The 21290-nt window shown below is 42.1% G+C and overlaps 1 protein-coding gene across 1 annotated transcript in view; it reads right to left on the bottom strand.

The window, feature by feature from the left end:
* Positions 1 to 12090: 12090 nt before the first annotated feature.
* Positions 12091 to 21290, bottom strand: part of LOC102877911 (spermatogenesis- and oogenesis-specific basic helix-loop-helix-containing protein 2) — a 42022-nt gene continuing 32822 nt past the window's right edge. Inside the window, exons 7-11 of the mRNA XM_015592394.2 lie at positions 18651 to 18798; positions 18399 to 18490; positions 17681 to 17802; positions 14518 to 14774; positions 12091 to 13091 (exon numbers count right to left, since the gene is read on the bottom strand). Of these exons, the coding sequence (XP_015447880.1) occupies positions 13071 to 13091; positions 14518 to 14774; positions 17681 to 17802; positions 18399 to 18490; positions 18651 to 18798 (640 nt within the window). The 3' untranslated portion in view covers positions 12091 to 13070. The remainder of the gene's footprint in view (positions 13092 to 14517; positions 14775 to 17680; positions 17803 to 18398; positions 18491 to 18650; positions 18799 to 21290) is intronic.

The raw sequence follows: 21290 nt of genomic DNA, 5'->3' as shown, positions 1-21290 counted from the left end.
TTCCTGCCCAGAGTGCTGTGAAAACCAACGCAGAATCAAATATTTCTATGTGAGTAAAAAAATGTTGAAACTTCCATTTCAACCGAGTCATTTAAAAACACTTGTTACCAAGGGGAAAAAAATCTTTGTAATGCCAGAAGTGCTAAGAATAACAAAATTAAATGCAAATAGTAATGCAAAACCTTACAGCTGGAGAATGTTACCATATGTCACTCCAACATGTATGTCCAGACAATCCATAGGTTTAGCACTGCTTATCAATCGCCTTTTGATGGGTCATCACCATCCCATCCTTTTAAGCTTCTCATGTCAGCCTCCCACCATTACATCTTGACATCTCCTATTTGGACCCAATCTCCAACCCTACTCTGAACCCACCTAAAATTGGTTTGGTTTTCTGGCCTTGAGCATGCTTTTTGTGTCTGATGAAGTGTTCCTTTTAATACTTCAAAATTTTGAAACTTCTATGTATTCTCAGCCATAAATTATCCTATTTGAATTTATAAAATTACAGTTGCTTCCCAACGCTATTTTTGTTGTGAGGTTGTTATTTTCTGGGCCTAAATTATGATAGCTGGCCTAATTATTGCAGGTCCAACACTGAGCTTGATTTATTATTGCTTTGTTTAGCTCCATTGAGGACTGACCTCAAATGCCTTTTCTTTTTAAAGCTGGAGAATTTAATAGTGTGATTGGATTGTTGCAGTAGTTTTTACCAGTGTCTCTGCCTTCATGTCCATCCTCACCCCACTCCCCCCAACCCACAGTCTGTTCTCAAGGTAGCAGCGAAGTGAGCCTTTTGGGACAAAAATTATATCATGTCACTCTTCTTCTGTTAAAATCTTCCAAGGGCTTTATTTCACTCAGGAAAAAAAAAAAAAAAGGAATAAATCCTTAGACACTATCATGCCCTATGCGTTCTAGCCCCTGCTACACACCACGACGTGAATGAATCTCACAAACATAATGTTGGGCCAAAGAAAACACACAAAAAATACACATGGTATTATTCCAAAGGAATTTTTCAAAAACAGGCAAATAATGTTGCCCTGGGTGTTGGCACATGGTATGCTCACTCTGTGATAATTCACGGTGACTTGTGTACCTACTCTTTGTGCTCCTTCCAGTAAAATGTTTTACTTCAGTAAAAACACTTGCTAGAGAAAGAACAGGAGGTGAAGAAGTACAAAAGTAAAGCATAAACAATTCTTCCAAAGAATTTTACTCTAAAGGAGAAAAAAAAATGGAGCAGTAACAGGAAGGAAGTAGAGTTAAAAAAAGATTTTTTGGTTTAGTTTTTTTTTTTTAAGTGGGAGATACTAAAACATATGTATTGTGCTACGGGCTCTGTCCTATATAAAGGAACTATTCAGTGTTTGAGAGAGAGGAGAAAATTGCTAGAGGAATGTCCTTGAGTAGTTAAGAGATGAGACCCAGGATGGGAGTGCAGGGGTGGGCCCAGATAGGAGCATCGTCTAAAGGATTTTGCTGAGCATAACTGAATTCCAGGAGGAGTCTGGATTCAGAGTAGGGTGGGAGACTGGGTCCAAACTGGAGATGTCGAGAGCTGTAATGGTAGGAGACTGACACGAGAAGCTCAGACTGCTGGTGGTGACTGAATTAAACAGGCACGGAAACAGCGACTGGACTAGCTAGTCCCCATGGGCTTTTAGGGGAAATTGGGCATTTATAAATTATAGCCTCTTTGGGGATTAGTCTCTGCTTATAGTGGTGGGGCTGATTGTGTTGTGATAGGAGGAAGGAAAAACAATGGCTTTCTCCGTGGCCCTTATGTCACCTCTGGAGGAGGAGGAGGTCTTGAACTTATAATGAATCCCTAGACATGGAATTGTGGAGTTAAAAGTACATACACTTAAAATCTTGATGAATGCTGCCAAAGAGGTGATGCGAATTTAAACTTCTATCCAAATATGTCATAGTCGTTCCCCACGCCCTTGCCAGCACTGTGGTAAAGTTCATAACGTTGGCCAAATCTAGTAGGGGGAAAATAGCTAATTTTTAAAATTTGTTTTATCAATGAATATTGTAAACATCTTTTCAAGTTTCTTTGTGAAATGCTGTTCATGACCTTTGCCCATTTTTCTTCTGGGTGTCTGTCTTTTCCTTGTTAAAGAACTCTTTGTTTATTAAGGAAGCAAGCCATTTGCATCATACCAATTGAAAATATGGGGTGTGTGTGTGCGCGCGTGTGTGTGCGTGCACGCGTGTGTGTGTTTAATCACAAGGTCTGGGTTTCATTGGCATTCTTTAAAAGAAGTCATCACTTCATGTTTATAAAATTATATTATTGGTTTCCTTTAATGATTTTTGTTTTTTAATTCCGAAATCTTTGCTATATTAATTTTGTTGAGTGAGATAGGAATACAGCTTTATTGCTTCTATTTTTTTCTTCCGAAGAGGAAGCAGTGGTTCCATCGCTGTTTCTGAAAGAATCTGTTTTTCCTTAACCTACTTGAAATGCTAACTTTATCCTCCCCAGTTTTATATGCTCCTACCGTTGGACTCAGGAGGAGGGTCCGTCCGCGCCCAGGCACGCCCCGTTGCTCCATCACCGCCTCCCCCTCCATGCAATGGGTACTTGGTGCTCGTTCCACGGTCTGAATTGTGCCTGGGGCTACATTACCGAGTCTCTTAGTGTATCTGTGTCTCTAATACAGTAATTTCCTACTGATTGCTGTTGACTGCAGATAAACGAGTGATCAGCAAATAATTAATGAGTCTGCTTCCTACATCCGTTATAAAAACAAATTTATTATCATAGGAAAACTCTCTTAAGTCACTAGAAACAGTTGATCTTTGAATATATTCGCCGACGGCATATTCTTAAAGTCCTCACACATCCTCTCACTCTCTTGTGCTTTTTCTCTCTCTGTACATTTTCTAATCAAGTGCGATCTTTCTTAGTAATATCACTGAAGCTATTCAGTTAACTGACCATTAGAAAATGTCTATTCAAATTATTAAAATATATGTTTTAATGATATGTTTTCTGGAATAGTCACATGAATAGGATTCTCAATTGCCGACAAGGCTGGATAAAGGAAGCCTTGCTGTAGTCACTGGTTGATGCGTTCTCTCAGTCACCTTGTGTGATCACATTGTACTTTTCCACAACAAAGGAAGAACACCTGCAAGGTTATACCAACAGCAGCACCCACTCACACCCACACGCCGAGTGTCCCGCTCTCTGACCTTTACACCCGATCTTACCCCCTGCCTTATCCTAACTTCTTATCCCTCTGTCCCACGCTTTGATGGCAACGATTTTTCAGCCACACAGGACCAAGACTTTGATCTGCTGTCCCATTACCCTGCTAGCCACAATGCCCCAGTTCTTCACTATCGCGACTCTTGCACGGCCCTCGGCTTCCTGGCTCTATCTTCTTTGCCCAAAGTGCTCAGTGAAACCTTAGTTAAATCTTTGCCTATTCAACACCGGCATCCAGGCAGCTGAATCTGCCTGGAGAAACACACACACACACACACACACAGACACACACACACACACACACACACACGGTCTGACTGGTCCCACTTCAGGTTGATGACCACGTACTTCAAGTGAATTCATGGGCTGCACAGCAAGCCTCATTGTCAAAGCTTATTCGCTCTCCTGCTCTCCTGGGCCATTATTTCAAACTTTCTCCTCTCTTCTCCAAGCTTCCCTAACTCCCACCATCGTGGCTGCCATTTCTCCTGTGTCTGAGCCGTGTATGCTGCCTTCCCTCCGGTGACGGGGATGGGCTGCATCTGCTCCACGACCCTCTGGCCTGCTCGAGAACATCGCTGCGGCAACTGCCTTCATCTCTTTGCATTATAAATCTTTCCTTCTTTACGGGATAATTTCCATCAGCATACAAACATGCAGAAGTTACTCCTACCATAAAAACACCCCATTCTAACCCCACATGCTCCCAGCAACTGCCCCATTTCTCAACCCCCGTTCATAGCAAAACTCCAATAAGAGCTGTTGATTCTTGCTGTGTCCACATCTTCTCCAGTTCTCGCTTGGACCCCTCCAAGCAGGATTGTATCCTCACCGGGCCACCAAAACCATTATTTTCAATAACTGCTTTTCATGCACAATGAAAGCACCACCATCAGTTGCTTAGATTACAGAGTTCTGATCTCTCTGCTTCTGGTCTTGTTCCCCACAGTCTGTGCTCTGCCCAGCAGGCGGACTGGTCCTTTCAAAAGGTCCAACAGATCATGCGCCTCCTCTACTCTGAATTCCTTCTGGTAAGAAACCGAAGTTCTCACAGTGGCCTCTGAGATCCACATGGTACTGTTCCCCATTCTCTCCTCCCTCACTCCATTCCAGCCTCACTGCCCTGCCCTGCTGCCACTCCACGAGTGCATCAAGCTCATTCCCACCCCAGAGCCTTTGCAGTCCTTGTGAATTTTACCTGGAACGCTCTCTTCCTAGATCACCGAATGGCTTACTCTCTCACTTCAGTCAAGCGTCTTCCAAATGCTAACTTCTCAAAGAATCTCCTCCGGCCGATCTCCCTGTCTAAAATAGTATCCAACTCTACCCTGCCCGCTTCCTTCCTTCCTTCCTACCAGGAGAAATTTGTTTGCTGAATATATCATGCAGATATATTTTCATAACTGTGCAAAGAACTAATTATGATGTTTATTGTAATATCGTTTGCAAAAATTACAAAATAAAAAAACAATCTCTGATACTGGGAAGCTAGTTCAAAACATTTTAAAATAGTCTTAAAATAGAACACAATGTCATTAAAATGAGTGAAACCTTGACATACTGATATGGAAAATGTCTACAAATAAGTGGGGGGAAATGAGTGCAGAATAAAATGATCCCAAATTTTGTAATAAACCTAAATGTTTCTATATTTGCACAATATGCTTTTATATTCAAAAAAAAATCTGGAAGGAAACACACCATTTTGTTAAGTGGTCACCTCCAAAGAGTGGGATTTCAAAGGAAGAGTTTTTTTACTTTATACAATTTTGTTCTGTTTCAGTGTTCTAAACTTACATTACTTTTATAATGCAAATTAGAATCTTTCAAAAGATAAAAAGATTAACGTTGTTTGTTGATAGCGCATATGGGTCTGAGTAGGAGGCAGTGGCGGAAGTTACGGGATGAAGAGTGGGACGCTGTGTGCTTTCAGCGAGGAGGAGACAGCAAAGCTTGTGCAAACAGGAGTAAGCAAGTTTGATGAGCAACGTGTGCACGGAGCCCCTACTGTGAGGAAGGACGGCCTTAGTAACAGGTGACACACGTTTTCCAATCCTCAGAACCGACTTGCACTTTAGGCATTAGCTCTACATGTAAGAAACACGAGGCTCAGAGAAACCAATTGCTTAGGAGCCCTGAGCAAAGACCAGAAGCAATGAAGCTGGGGCACAAATCTACATGCTGCTTGTCACATGAACGAGCCCCATCGACCGGGGTAGTGATGGCAGAAGAGAAACCCTGGACCTAGATTTCCAGCCCAGGAGTGGGCTCCTTAGCAACCCCAGAATCACGTGGAGAACCCATGCAAACTGCTTATTCCCTCCCTGCTACAAAAATGCTTCTGCCTGACTCTGGTTGTGGGTGTGAGGAGAGGCGCTGGGTGGGGAAAAGGGTGTCAGATGCTAAGTGTTCAGCTCTGCCGGGCGGACAGTCATGAAGGGAAGGAGGCAGCTTGTGCAGGGCTTAACAAGTCACCACTAGGGATTAAAGAATCCCGACAGCTCCTAGGAACCAAGGCTCCCGCACTGTTTAGGTTCCTACAAAGCCGGGATGAGTGACATCAAATGACACTGAGAACCGTGATCCTTTTTCCTCCTGTGCAGACAGGTGTCCTGGTGAGCAGACAGGCCATGGGAAGGAAAGGCAGCAAGATAACAGCAGCTACCTTTTGAGGAAGATCTACCGCATGCCAGGAACTTTATAAACATTACCTTCATCTTCAGAACCTGAATAAATGAATGAATGCTGTAACCATTTTACAGAAGAAGAAACGGGTGCCAGGAGGCAAATCATTTACCCAAATGTATGCAGCTAATGAGAGGTGGCACTACGCACCAACGCACCGTCCTGACTTCTGACCTCATGCTATTTCCAAGACACGTAGCTGCCTCTGTGCGTAGCTTAGGGGCCATGTGTAAGGGGCCCAGGGCTGAAAAGTGAGCAAGAGCATCAGGCACTGATGATGAAGAGGTAAGGGCCAGGGAAATTTAGAACAAGCAGTATTGGGACATGTTAGGGGATGCCTGGACTGGCCATGGGAAGAAGTCACCACTGGCTTTGTCCTGCCTTTGTGTAAGTGGTAGCAGAATATCCAAGGGTAGACAGTGAAAAATAATTTTCGGTGGGGAGGTTGCCATGTCTAATTTGGCTTTGCCAATGGAATCTGATTAGTATTCCTGAGCTTTCATTAGCATTTGAAGGAAATACCCAAATGACACAAAGCCAATTCTAGTAGCTGAGATTTAACATTTTAATTCAATTTCTCTAATGTAGTTAACCTGGTTAGGTGCCTTTTCACTATTTGGGGCCTCAACAAGCCAACCAGTTATACAGGCTCCTTCGCGTTCACCTCTACCACACCAGGCCAGAGGACTTGTCTCCTTGTAGAGTGAATTTACATCATTTGCTGCGGGGCTGGAGAACTGGAAGTGTTTTTCCCAGCTGTGGCTGGACCAGAGCCATGGTTTTAAGTGCAAACCCCTTAATATGATCCCCCTGTAACTGCCCCTTGGGCTGACACAACCCTGCCCCAGAGAGGAGCATTTTATTTCATCCTTGTAGATTTTCCATTTTTGGGAGAATTGATAATGATATGAAGTATAAATAAACACATTCCCTGCCAGTCAAGTTTGTGGCTAGGTTTCTCAAAAAGAGCTGGCAAGCCTTGTGGCCAGCAATAATATTTATATTGAAATTCAGCTCTTGCTTCAGAGGGTGAGGGCAGTGATGGTCACAGAAGGAATTCCCTTCCCCATAAACAAGTCTTTTCACACGACTCAAGGAAGCAGGGGAGTATTTTGAGCCCAGAGTAAATCGTGAAGTAGTTTCTCAGTTGCCTAGAATTAGGATCAACCCTTTAAAAACTCTTCTTATGCCGAGACACTATGTTCATAGTCAAATTTCTCCAAACTATTTTTCGTTTCTGAAGAAAAATAAATAACTGATACCTCAGCTTCCCTTGACTATTAAAGGCTTAAGTGCATTTTTGTTCAGGTCTTGATTCATTAACCTTATAAAAAAGTTGAACTTCTTGTTACACTGAAGAAAAAAAGTCTGGACTTTTAGCAAATATTTAAAATCTTTAAAAGTCTCCTTTAGCAAATATTTAAAATCAGTATTTTACCAGTTAAATGTCATAAAAGGTAGTTCAATTATCGTGTTCCATTAAGAGATCAAAATCAGTGCTTAAACCATTCTTTCTTTTTGATAATAAAATCTAAAACTATTAAACAAGTATTATCCACGGGGAAGTGAACCTACGGGTTTTCATCCATACCTAATGCTTTCTAAACCGTAGGTTCAGGAGTATTAGAATACCACAGCATGAGAGAGCCAGGATTAGTCCAAAGCAGCAAGAGGAAAAAAATCCGTGTTATTCTTGTTTCTGTGCACCTACCCTGACATATACATGGCAATGGAAAGTATTTTCTCCTTTCCAATAGTTTCTAGTTCAAACCTGAGATCAACTTTAGGTCTACAGTGAAAATAACCTGCAAGTTTTCCTAGTGTTTGCAATATTGACACCTACTACTAGGGTGTGAGATGGGCACGAAATCGCTTAAGTCCTACGCCACAGAATTTTTAAAATTTGGTTATTACTTGAAGGACACAGAACATAGCCTGAGACAGGATGAAAGGAGGAATTCAGTGTTTCAGAAAATATACCATTCCCGACACTCTCATAGAGCACTGACAATTTTGGGAAAGGAATAAGTGGCAAGGAATATTTCTTAGCAAAGACTTCTTGGGATACACAGTCTGGCAGACCACTTTTCAGAACAAGTTTATCTGCACATTTGAGAAATCTATTTCCCCAAAGTCTCTCCCAGCAGTGCCCAAGCCCACCTAGATTATAATGTAACTTTTTGAAATCTTTGCTTTGAGCATAACTGAAGAATATTTTTACTAGAGTCTGATGAGTAAAATTCAACAGCATACAACTTAGTATGTAATGTAATTGTGTGTCTTCCTGCTTTTTGTTTTCAGAAAGAACATTATTCTTGGATGTAAAACGACCTTGAAAAGTACACTGATAAGAGACTTCTCTCTTTTCCATAGAAGTGTCGTGTTTCCATTGGGATAAAACCAGCTTTTGATGCAGCCAGTTAACCAGGGTGCTCCGTGGGCTTCCTGCTTCCTCATTCCATGTACCAGGGAGACAGGCGGAGGGAGAGGGGAAACCAGCAGCCTGCCCGATAATGAGACAGACGGCAGGAGGCTCGGGTTCCCGTTTCAAAATTTTATGAAATATCAATGACAAGTATTCAGAGAAATGGCATATTTTTCTGATATTATTTTGCAAAAGTGACATTTTGCTTTTAATAATCCTTTGAGAGTAATTTTATAAAACATGAAAGATTTAACAAAAATGAGAAAGCACCTTCCCTCATGGAAGCCGTTTCCACTGCCTCTTTCTTGGTTTTCACTCATCTTAGTCACTCTTTCTCCAAACTCCCTGGGTCTGTTCCCACTTTTACATTTTCCTGCAACTACACTCTGCACACAGACGTTTTTACCTAATCATCTCTGTAACTTACCAAAGCAGTTTCTGCGACTCACCTCCTCGGCAAAACCTGCCTCCATCAGCCAGCGTGGATGGAATTTTTCCCTCCATGCCGAGCGGTGGCGATTTAGGACTGTGCTCCCGGTGCCTCACCTCTTGCTGTCAGCCCTTGCCATGCACGCGATTAGCATGTTATGAATGACCAGTGGTTTCTGAACCTGGCTGCACATCAGACTCATTCTGAGCGCAGCACTAGGCCCCTTTCCAGGACTATGAAATCAGAATCTCTGGGATAGGGTCCTGATATGCACGGTTGGCATAAATCACTCCTGATGCCGGGTTGGGGAGCCGACGACCGCGGTTGCAGTTTGTGCCTGTTCTGTTTTGTGTCCCTCACGGGAATCTGCATCCACTTATGTGCACTGGGTGTTTTTAAGTAGGAAAATCAGATAACTTGCAGCACACCTGGCCGCATCTGTTAAAGTGCGGGTTCCCTGGCACAAGCCCAGCCAACGATCCTGTGGCATATGACCTGGGAATCTGCATTTCAGCATGCTACTGCCCACCCCCATGTGACTCTCCTGTATAGGAGTCACTAGAATACCTATGGGGCCCAGGCAAGTCATGTCCATGAATGAGGCAAGCTGGGTGGGACTGATCGGAGGGAAACTAATGTCCCGTATAAAGAGATAGGCACTACTTGAGTTTGTTACCATTTTGCTGTACTAGAAATAGATCCAGTATTGTCTAAGTTTTGAATTTTTCTTAAGCTAGAAATCCACAGAAATTCAATTTCTCACAATTCAAAAAAGCAAAAAAACAAACAAAAAAAACAATAAACAAACACAGTGGCCAAGGGCAAGCTGTGCCCTCTGCCTTGAGGGGTTCACTTACGCACCGCAAATCCCTGGTAACTAATTGGTAACGTCATATGAGACTGGGGGTCTGACCAAGTGACTTATGATGAATTACAGTGGAATTACAGGCTTAGAAGTCCATTTATGTCCGAATGCCCCACTTTAAAATTCCACCCACCCCAAGGTGATGACTCCCCAATCCATGTCGTCTCTCCTCCAGATCTCCTGCCTGTGCCGCTCAAGTCTGAATGTATTTTGGCTACCTCCACTAGGATGGAGGTAGCATGCCCAAATGCAGCAGGTCCCCAAATATAACTGTCATCCAACACCATCCATTCAAATGTTCTTTTCTTTGTTCTCTCGGTGAACATCGATACTATCCGTCCAGCCTCCGAAGCCAGACACCCGGGTGTCATCCTTACTTCCTCACAGCCCTCTGTTGGATCCACCAAGTCTTGCTAATTCTGCCCCCTTAACATTGATTAAATTTTTCTACTTCTCTTCATCCTCACTGCCAATAACTTATTTTGGGCCAGCTCTTGCCTGAATTCCTAGAATGGCCGCCCCTCCCCCCAGCTGGTTTTAGCCCCCTTCAATTCATTCTGCCTTTAAATTCACCGAAGCCACAGTGGTCATCCTGAAATACAGATCTGACCAAGTCGATATCATGAGAGCAATGAGGCACCATTAAAAGTTCAAATAGGGCCATATCACGTGGCTTTTGCCTGTTTCTCTCTGCTCCTGCCTATCTTCTCGCTTCATTCTTCCCCATCCCACACCTAAACTCTGTACACAGCCGTGTGGAGTTACCTTCACTTCTTCAAATGTTTTATTCTGTCCTGTCCTTGGTATCTTTGCAAGTGCAGTTCTTTCTGCCTAAAAACTCATCTCCCGGACCAGTCCCCAAATTTCTACCACTTGGCTTAGCTATGCCTACTGGTCCTTAAAATCTCAGCTTAATCGTTATTACCATCATCACATAATTATAACTAATATGTATTATAACAATTACTACGTGCTGGGCTCTGTTCTAAGGACTTTTACACATATTATCTCACTGAATCTTTACAACCACCTTAAGAGGAAAGTACTGTTATGACCAGTTTTAGGGATGAGGACAGCTATGTCACTAATCCCCAAAAGCTTCGTGTGAATCTCCAGAATGGGGCGGATGGTGCTTTTAAGAACTGTAGTAGTACTTCATATTCTCCCCTTTCGTAGCTCTCAACAAACTCTACTGCAATTCTGTTTCACTCATCTCTTCCAGTAGACTCTAAGCTCCTACGTATAGAAAGTAAAAAAGACTACGCCTTATAGTTGTATTCCCAGCATTCAGGACAATGCTGGTCAAATAATCACTGAACAGATTAATATAATAAATGATATTTGAGTTGGTCCACATCTGAGTGTTCTCCATTGAACACACATTTTCTTTATAAACACTACCAATCACTGTCATGTCTGCCGTGCTGAGGACCATCCAACTCATATATTAGAAAAGCATGGTGAGGGGCAAGAAATAGGTATAAAAAGATTGACACACATTGATAAAAATTATAATGATGGTCAAATATTAACTTTCACCCTTCCCTCTCTCTTGACTCCAAATAAGTCCCTAAGTGCTTAACTATGTCCCCTGCTCTCTGTCCTCAGCCGTCACCCAAGGTCAGACCCATCCTTCCTCTTGGCTCCCCATTCACTCAGGTAGCCACCTGAGACTCTGCACGTCCATCCATCCAACCAGAAAGATAGCTGAAATTGGGAATACAGAAATGAATAAAGCTAAGTCCCTCTCCTCAAGGAAATGTCTACTAATTTTCCTGGGCCACAAAAAGGGCTCAATAAATGTTTGTTTTGGCCCCTGCTCCCTGTTCAGAAAGGACTGTTATACCACCCGTGTGAATCCTGCAAGCTGTTACCTTTCTAGGCAAACTGCTTGGACCTTTTTCATTGTGACAATAACACTACAACTGTCTCATTACCAGATGACTTGATTTTATAAAGGAAAATCCTGCTCTTTTTCTGCAGCCTGGGGCCCAACTAACCTTCCCTCCTTGGCTGAGAGTTGAACTTACTTGGAAGAGCATAATTTATTAAAAAATGAAATTTTAGTAGGAAAAATGAATTTGGACATTGCATGAAGTTCATGGGAACCACCTTTGAAAAAAAAAAACAGATCTTAAACAATAGATCTGGTGGCCTTCTCTTCATGTCGAAAGAAAAAGGGACCGAGACTAGCAAGTAGACGGGATGTATGGTTCACGCTCTAGAGGCCCGCTGTTGAATCATCAGCCGCGAGCTGTCTCTCCCGGTCCACGTGTAGATCTAGAGAAACCTGATGCAAAGCAAAAGTCCCAGTAGCAAAAAAGACCAGCTGTGAGGGCAGTAAGTTGTCTCAGTGCCCAAAATACCTCAACGGGTTCTTTTACAATGTCAAAGCAATTACTCCTGAAAACGAGAGTAGGAAGAGTCAGCACGCATTTGTAGTAATAGGCATAGGATCTTAGAAACTTCTAGTTCCTTTATAAAGTTTGACAAACATCTACAGATTCCATCATCATGACATCCTCCAAGGAAAGTTATACAATTTAACATGAAAATTAGGCTATGCCTAACCTAATTTTTAAACTTTTCAAAAATCCAGTAAAATTAAATTCTCTTCATAGTACTACTAAAAGAGGGAACACATATTTATTAAACAAAACAAAAATGAGTTACTCAGGGTCAAAACTGAATATTTAACAATAAAATGTATTATGCATAAGAACATTTCAAGGGAGTATAAAACAAATATTTTTCTCCCCTTATTTTCAACAGCCTTTTCTAATACCTATAGGAAGGAAGAGATGAAAACCAAATGCCTGCTAGTCTGTAACTAATGATCCAGAAAGAAAATTTACCTATTAGCTATTACTTTACTCAAGGGATTATGAAACACAAAACCAAACACGTCAATTTATTCATTAGTAGTCATGTGGGGAGGTGAGCACCTCTCTCAAACTAAAGTATCTTAGTTTGAATGGTGAATAACGAAGGAAGCTCTCTAAAATGTCAAGTCTACCAAAGAAACCACCTAGAAATAAGTGACAGTAACTCACGGTGATACTCAAAATAAGAATCAAGTTATAAGGTCTGTAGTCAGTGACATCAGAGTATCGGTGTACCTCCCCAATCTTATAAATTGTGGAATATTTTTTGAGAAAAAGAAAAGTCTGGATCACGAAGGCCGTCTGTTCTGTAGCTCTCTGGGTCGGGGAGATCCAAGTAGTGTGAAGATAAGTGAAGGCACGTGGCTAGCACTTTTGCTGCCTGTCTTTCTACCCACAGAAGCTTTTAGCACTTTTATCAGAAGCCATGCGATGCAAACTCTTTTGATGTTGGTCTCTGGATGTAGCTTTCAAGATCGTTCTTTGTTCCATTTCCCAAATTGTCAAAATGCGCCCAATAGGTGGTCTAGAGTGTGACTTTCAAACGTGTTCTATTAATATGCCCAAAACTGTTGCTGCAAAGGGGAAGAAAAACCACATCAACTGAATCCTGGCCTGTTCTTACTCATAATGTCATAAGTATATTTCCTGTGTCCTAAAGCCATATAAAATGATTTGCAAAACCATGTGAAATATTCAGGTGAGTAAACCTATAGCTTTTAAAATACATATTATTTACCATTATTAAAAGACATTTTTTTTTCCTTACAACAAAAACTACATACAGTAAGTGAAGGTCAGCAATAAAAAGATGTTGCCATCTTTTTATTGCTGACCTTCACTTACTGTATTTCTCTGGCTTTCCTGCAGCATCCTGACGACCGTGAGCAACAGCAGGGCATTCGTAGATCCTTCATGTGTTAAAACTTCTTTGTACTTCTCTAGAATATTTTTCTCATAAATTTTTTTGGCAAGGTCACTGTTATTCCCATTTCATAGATGTCATATGGAAATAACAATAATACCTACCTCGAACGATTATTCCTGAGAGTCATCAGATCATCCACATTAAGGACATAATTGTTAGGCACGTTCTTTACTGAGTGCTCAAACCATGTCAGTTGTTATTAATATGCAAAAGTATCAGCAACTATATTAAGGTTATCAGAAGTATATTTTAAGCAGACCCGTCTGGTTTGGGACTTCCTCTAGAACTGGACAATTCTAAAAAATGAAGACACCACTATTTCCATATGCTGATCCACACGCCTGGAATGCCTTCCTCTCCCCCATTCCGATCCCTACCCGCTCTACCGGGCTAATTCTGACTCTTCAAGCCCTAGCTTAGACCGCATTTCTTGCTGGGGTGAGTTGTCCCTGACCTCTCCCAAAGCTGGGGTACAGCACACCCACTGGAGTGCTCCACTGGGTATCACAATCGCTTGCCTTTAGGCCTGCTTCCCTATGGCATTAAAGCTTCGTGAGGACAGTGACTGTGTCTGTCTTTACGTACACGCTACATCCTTAGCGGCTGGCGAACTGCCAGAAGATAGCGGGTGCTCAGTAACTATCTGTGATGTGATGACACCCGGGCCTGCAATCAGCCTGGCCAGTGTCGGCAGAACAGGCGCTCCCCAAAGGGCGGGACTGCCAGGCGAGGAGATGGAGCAGCAGCGGCCACTGACAGGGCCAGCTGAGCGTGAGGCTGGGAAATGGGATAAGTGTCTCAAAAGCAGAGGGGCCACGGGGAGGGGGTCCAGAGGAAATCAGCTTCTATCTGATCATGTAGGGTGGCACCAGCAGAGCCACATCCAGATTCACTGATTCCGGATACACAGATGCCAGTCCTGCCGCATGAGGAATGGGAGTCTGGGCTAACTAGATCTGGCCCCAGCCTTAGAGATTCCTGAGCAGAGTATTAGCAGCAAAATGCGAAATCAGCAGCCTTGCAGCTGGAATGACAGAATCCAATGTCACCAAGACCCCAGAGGACTTACTTACCAGACAGTTAGGATGTGTTGGGCACGTCTGGCCCAGCACAGAATTGCAGTGCTGAGGAAGAAACGTTGAGACTTTGGGCACAGCTGACGGAAAATGAACGGAAATGTTCTGATTTGTTATGGCAGCTGCATCACAGGAAGGGATGACTTTAGAATAGTATCTGATGGCATGGAAGGAATTGAGAGAGAGAGCTGTGCTGGGAGCTCGAGCCTTGTACGTATCACCGATAGCATTCTCTGAGGTGGAGCTGGACTGACCTTTAATAAAAAGGAACACAAATATCTGTCAGTGGACACCACTCTGTAACTCTGAACTCCTGTATTTAAAAGAAATTGTTCTCTATTTCATTTCCTTAGGTTACAAACTTACACTACTGCTACATTTAAATGCTGTTGGAAAAACAAAGTGAACTTTTCGTAGCAACGTTTAATTCAATACACATACTATAAATTCATGTTCATGTGTCATTAAAAGATAGAGATTTTGGAGAAGCATCAGATCTCTGTGCCTTTCGGGTGTGTGTGTGTGTGTGTGTGTGGCTCTCTCTCTCTCTCTCTCTCTCTCTCTCTCTCTCTCTCTTCCATCATAATCAAAATTGTGACTGTCCCTATGAAGCAAGGAAGAATGTCAGAAAGAACTCCATTCGCCTACAAGTAAAGTTTGGTCGATTTTCTATTGGTGAACTGGGTTACGTCATTACATATCTATACTCTCTACACTACCCAGAAGGCAGAAAAATATGTAAAAGTATATAATGAATGTTAACAGCGCCATCTCAGCACTGTGAATACCTACTGGGCATTAATAGTAATAAAAGTAAAGAATTTTATTTTTACTTTAAATACAAATGTATCTGGAATATTGGTGAATATCTGCATTAAAGCAAATGTGTACAGAGATTTATGGAAAAGGACAAGCAAAGGCAACCTAATGAAATCTAAACTCAACCGCATCAGCATTTCTGTGTCACAGGTCAGACTAGCACAGAAACCTTGCGACTTCAGGTGGTCCTTTAACTTCTTCAGCCTTCAGTTTACTGACCTCGGTGATGAGAGTGAAATTCAAAAGACTTAACTGATTTCAACTGTTCCAATCCTCTTTCAAAAACAACTTGGCAACATGCTTTACGAGCTCTGTATGTCCTCATGTCCTCAAACCCATTCGTCACCGACTTCAGATATCCAGCCCAAGGAACAGTCCAGAATATAGAAAAGTCTACATGTGGGGAAATATTTCCTATCATATTGTATATAAAAGCACTGTCCCCATAAAACTAGAAACACTAAATGTGGGATGGCTAAGAAAATTATTCTATAAATTGTTTTATAAACTCCTAAAATAATTGAAATGGTGATGAGGGCTGCACAGTAAAAAAATTAAAGTATATATGACACAATGTTAAGCAACAAAAGCAGGAGACAAAATCTGATGTACAATATGATTATTACTGCAGAAAAATATACAAAGAAAAAGACTTGAAGAAAAAAATGAACAGTTATTAGCTGGGTTAGTAAAGGACTAATACTGCTTTTTAAATGGGAAAATGTATAAATTAAAATTAAAATGGGGGTTTTGACTCCATGATCTCTAAGCTCTCCTCCAGTCCAAACGTGCCACAAGTCACAGGTTCTAGGACACCTGTGTTGTCCCAAGAGCAACTGGTCTAGGTGATGCAACACCAAGAGATGCTGGGGCACAGAAAGGCCTGGCCCCACTACCCTGGAAAGAGGATTTCAGAGTTTCTGCAGAATATAAACAGTAAGAATGCAGAATGTGTCCTGACCTCTTAGTCTGGGAAGATTTAATCATCCAGTATGACATCAGCCACAGCTACTTTAAGGAGCTTAGCCATGGCTCTTGACTACTTTTTTTCCATTCTCACTTCCCTCTTCCCTAAGGCAGGAGAAAAGTCTTAACTGACTAATAAAATACCTGAGGCTGATTTGATTATATGAACAAGAAGGGCTATCTTCTATTCTTGGCCCCCTTTCTCTTTTGACCTTGAACAATATCCCTGGTCATTTGAGCCCTTGGCTTCCACTACATCTGCATAGATGCATGGTATCGCCATAACAGCACTCAGATGACTAGAGGAATCGTTATTTTGCTGTTGTGACCCACTCTGCTACTAATTTGTGAGCTCCATAAGAACAAGAACTGCACCTTGTTTGTCCCATGTCCCCATCTGTGAAGCAGGGACGTCTGAGCCAGAACGAAGGGACAAACTGGGAGTTAAGCAGGCACAGTGCGGGAAAGGCCACACCCGGCAAAGGGAGGTGCTGAGGGAAAAGAGCAGAGTCCCTTAGAGACGTCAGCAGAAGGGTGACCCCAGACTAGGGCACCGAGGAGATGGGTGGGGCATCGCCATCCAGGGCCTGACGTGCAGGGCAGGAGTCCAACATCTCGCTGGTTTGCCACCGACCAGTGACCTACGGGAATAGCAAGTACAGACTGGGGCTGGCGTTCTCTCGCTCCGGCTCTGCTCTTTGCCGTCTTATTTCGGCAAGTGCATGGGCATGCCGGGACTATATGGCACAGATGACAAAGAAGCCTCATGGCAGGTCAACGTTTCATAATGAATATGCACATCATGGATCTTTCTTAAGCACCTCCTGTGAGACGGTCATTGCACTAGGTACTAGAAATACAGGAATGACCAAACCAAGCAAAACATTCCTGTCTTCACGGAGTCGATATATTCTAGTGGGAGAGGTCAGGCCATAAACAAGCTGTGCAAGCAGAGCCTATGAGAAGGCGCTGAGCAGGGAATGCAGCAGAGAAGGCGGGTGGGGAGCCCCAGCACGGTGTGCCGCGGGGGGCAGAATGCACCTCCAGCTGGGCGGTTGAGAAAGTGTCCCCAAGAAGGAGACATTTCAGCAAAGACATGAAGTCAATAAACGAATGTGTTAGATGCTCGAGACATAGTTAGTACTGAATTACTACAAATACTTCCCTTCCCTTTCAATCCGAGTCACATAAATAAAGTCACCAGTGTGCTTATCATTTACCTGTAAAGGTCGACCTGGTGAGCCCTATCTCTAGGATAACACCCTGTTTGTGTACTGAAAGCAGATGACGCCAGAGGGCTCATGGGGGACTCTTCAGCCTCACTCCACTGCAGACCCGAGTATCAGCATGGCCTGAGGGGCCAGGTGGGGCTCACCTCTCATGGCGTCTCCCGAGGGGCCCCCTGAGGCAGGAACAGGGTACACATTCAAGTACTTGTTAGTCAGGAATCTGATCCCTCTCACTGGTGAGTAAGTGTTTGCCAATATACTGTTTTCCCTTAGAAGGACAGAAAAAAAAATACACATTTCTCAAGAAAGACAGTATGAACATTGCTGAGTTCAATTGTTCGTCCATCATCCAAGTTCTAAAAAATGTAACAGAGCCTAAACTATAGATTATTTAAATACAAGAAAAAATTGTTGAAAAGGATTCAGAGTGATTCTTCAGGAATGATCTGCTTTTCCTTGATCGTTTTCCTTTGTTTACATATTCTAATAAATTCAAATAGGAAGTGTTCCTTTGGCCTGCCCTGTTTGCACTTTCTTTTAGGACCCCCTGCTGAAACAGGGCTGGGCTGCTCCAACGCCTGGGAGTGCCTGCATCCATCACGCCCCTACTGGGCTGCCAGTCACAACCATCACTCCTGGTAATGCCCCATTTTAAGATGCTCAGAAATAACAAAAGGAGAACAAGGCAGATGACGACAGGATCATGGGTCTGAGAACAGTACATATGTCGTCACTGTCATTAAATGATACACATCAGCAATGGGAGTAGCTCACTGACTCCTGGGTGTTCGTTGCCAGTGGGTTCTGGCCTGTCTACACTTCCAGCACCAGCACTGGAGAAAATAACAGGCGCCCTTATCATACCTCTGCGCCATGATAGTGCCTGGGAGGGGGAGCTGGATGAGCGTCTGTTGTTTCTTACAAAACCTCCTATTGCTCTGCAGTGCTTCTGTAATCTAAAATACAGACAAAGATCTACTTAGATTTTTTCATATATACATATACACATACATTTCCAATGATTAAAAAAAAAAAAAAAAACAGAAAGAAAGAAAGAAAATGTAGCATTAAGGCACTGTGTATGAGGATAAAATTCAAGGCTTGGGAGCCGAATACCTGGCCCATGACGGCTGGAGGGATTTGCTCCCGGATATACTTCATATAATCCACTGTTGCCTCAAGAATGGAAGCTGCATCATTCTTTCTCCCCTTTATACATGGCAATAGAGTCCGCAGCTGCTCACAGCAATACTTGATTCGTTCTCTGAGCAGGGAATGGTAATAAACAAGAAATAATTAGTCTCATTTTTTTCCTTGTCCGCAACTCTTCCTCCTGGTATCCCCTTCAGAGGAGGCCTTTTCCTCACAAGCCAGCAGCCCTAGGACCCCGGGGTCCCACCTTCCCGAGGGTGCCACTCACACTGCTCCCAAGGACACTGTGCTGGTGGCAGCGCCAGCTCGCTCGCCCCAGGCCTGCTGCAGCACACACACGCCCAGACGCTGGGCGGCACACGGCCGGGCTTCGTCTGTGGTTTCACTTTCTGCACTCAACCATGGTCCAAAAATATTAAGTAAAAAATTTCAGAATTAAACAATTCACAAGTTTTAAAATGCGTGCTGTTCTGAGTAGCGTGAAATCTCACGCCTCCTACTCTGTCCCCTCTGGGACACTGCGAATCGTCCCTTTGTGCGGCGTATCCACGCTGCATGTGCTGCTTCCCAGAACTTAGCAGTCATCTTCGTTATCACAGCAGTTATGAGAGAGAGACTACATTCACATAACTTTTATCACAGTACATTATTATAATCATTCTGTTTTATTTTTATTAATCTCTAACTGTGCCTAATTTATAAATGAAGCTTTCTCATAGGTATGTATGTATAGGAAAAAAACAGCATATAGAGGATTTGGTACTATCTGTGGTTTCAGGAATCCCCTGGGGGTGCCCATGCATAAGTGGGGAAGACTGTACATATCCCCACTGCCTATGGAAACCTAGAGATGACTCCTCACTCAGAGAAGAGAATCACGCATACATAAGTAAATCCTTTTGCAATTCATGCTAGAGGCCTAGAAGGCAAAGAGTAGGCAGAATATTCATGTCACTGTGACCTGGATCACATTTCCATCGATAGATCAGTTAGCATCTTGTAATGCATGGGCTTCACATGTAACTGAAGCGGTAGGTAAGGACAGAACAAATAAACCAATATGCAAACATCCAAGATAGTATCAGAAGGAAACTAACCTCGGCATTTCATAGTTCTAACAGGAAATATATAGGAAATATAAATCTAAGTTGATCTAAGCTTTGGTACCTTCATATTTTTATGTGTTCACTTAATAAACATTAAGCTCCTGCTTTGTGAATACTGCCTCGATGTATGAAGTGTCCAGTGGTAACTCCGTCCGTTATTAGCTAGGACCATTGACAGGCTACCAAATTTCTCTGAACGTCAGAATGGCAAGAAAAAAAAAATAATTAAAAAATTTAGTTTGATATATAGCCAGTAAATAACTAAAATAGTCTAGATTAGCGGTGCTTTAATTAGGTTTTGAGTTCTGGGGGGATTCTGTGAAAGTGTCTTGGGGACTATTCTGAAAAAAAAAAAGGGATGGAATTGTCAACAATTTGACAACGTATATGAGGGGCTTTGGGACTTTTCACACATTTTAACATGGTACTTCCACTTATGAGGGTCTAAAACGCAGAACAAACTTTTTGTTATCTATTATGTTATAGTAGTATAACAGTAAAATATGAAAAACGATCTGAACATGCAATATAAGTGGCCGCTTAGGTAAGTTATAGTATATTAGCTTAGCACAATATTACCTTGCAGTGGAAATGATGTTATAATGCTTACTGAGAAAAGATAGGATATTTTTAGAGGATACAAGTATAAGATATAAGACAGCAAATAAAATATGGACCTAATCATTAAACAAAGCAAAAATAAAGCATAGAAAAAGAACTAAAAGCAGAAACATCAGCTAATAATTATTTCTGGATGGCTGAGCTATGGAAAATGTTATTTCTTCCTTTTATTTTCTATATTTTCCAAATATTTTTGCTGAGCATGTCACTTTTATAGTGAAAAATCATATTAAATATTTTTCTAACCTTTACTAGGAAAATGTTCAAACAGAAAAATTGAAAGAATTAAGTATTCTGAATTTTTAAAAATTGAAAGAATTAAGAATTTGTATTGGGAGTACTTATATACTCACTACCTAGAGCCTGCGATGAACATTTACTGCCCTTGTTTTTCACATATGAATCATCCCACTGGCCACACATCAACTCATTTTATTATACTGAAGCATTTCTAAGTTAAGTTGTAGACTTTGGTACACTAAACCCTGAAACATATCATTAGCTAGAGTTCAAATTATTTAGTTTCAGGTAAAGATTATATAAAATAAAATATGCAAATCCTAAGGGAACTATTCTATAAGTTTTGACAAATGTGCAAAGCTACATACCCGCAAACCCTAACCAACACTGTCACAACCCCTGCAAGGTCCTTACGCTCCTTCCCACTCAATCGCATTCCGTGTTGAGAGGCAACTACATTCCTGATAATTTTCCATCCCACATTAGTTTTGTCTGTCCTTGAACTTCACATATCATTCTTACAGCCCGTCCCCTTTTACGTAAGGTTTCTCTCATTCAGCATAATATTTTTGAGACTTATCCATGTGGCTATTTATATCAGTAGTTTGTTCCTTTTTATTAATAGTATTCCATAATA

Source organism: Pteropus alecto, unplaced genomic scaffold, assembly GCF_000325575.1.
Source record: "Pteropus alecto unplaced genomic scaffold, ASM32557v1 scaffold16, whole genome shotgun sequence".
In the NCBI taxonomy this organism is placed as follows: Eukaryota; Metazoa; Chordata; class Mammalia; order Chiroptera; family Pteropodidae; genus Pteropus; species Pteropus alecto.
The sequence above is the reverse complement of the archived record's forward strand: the minus strand, read 5'-3'. Positions and strand labels throughout refer to the sequence as shown.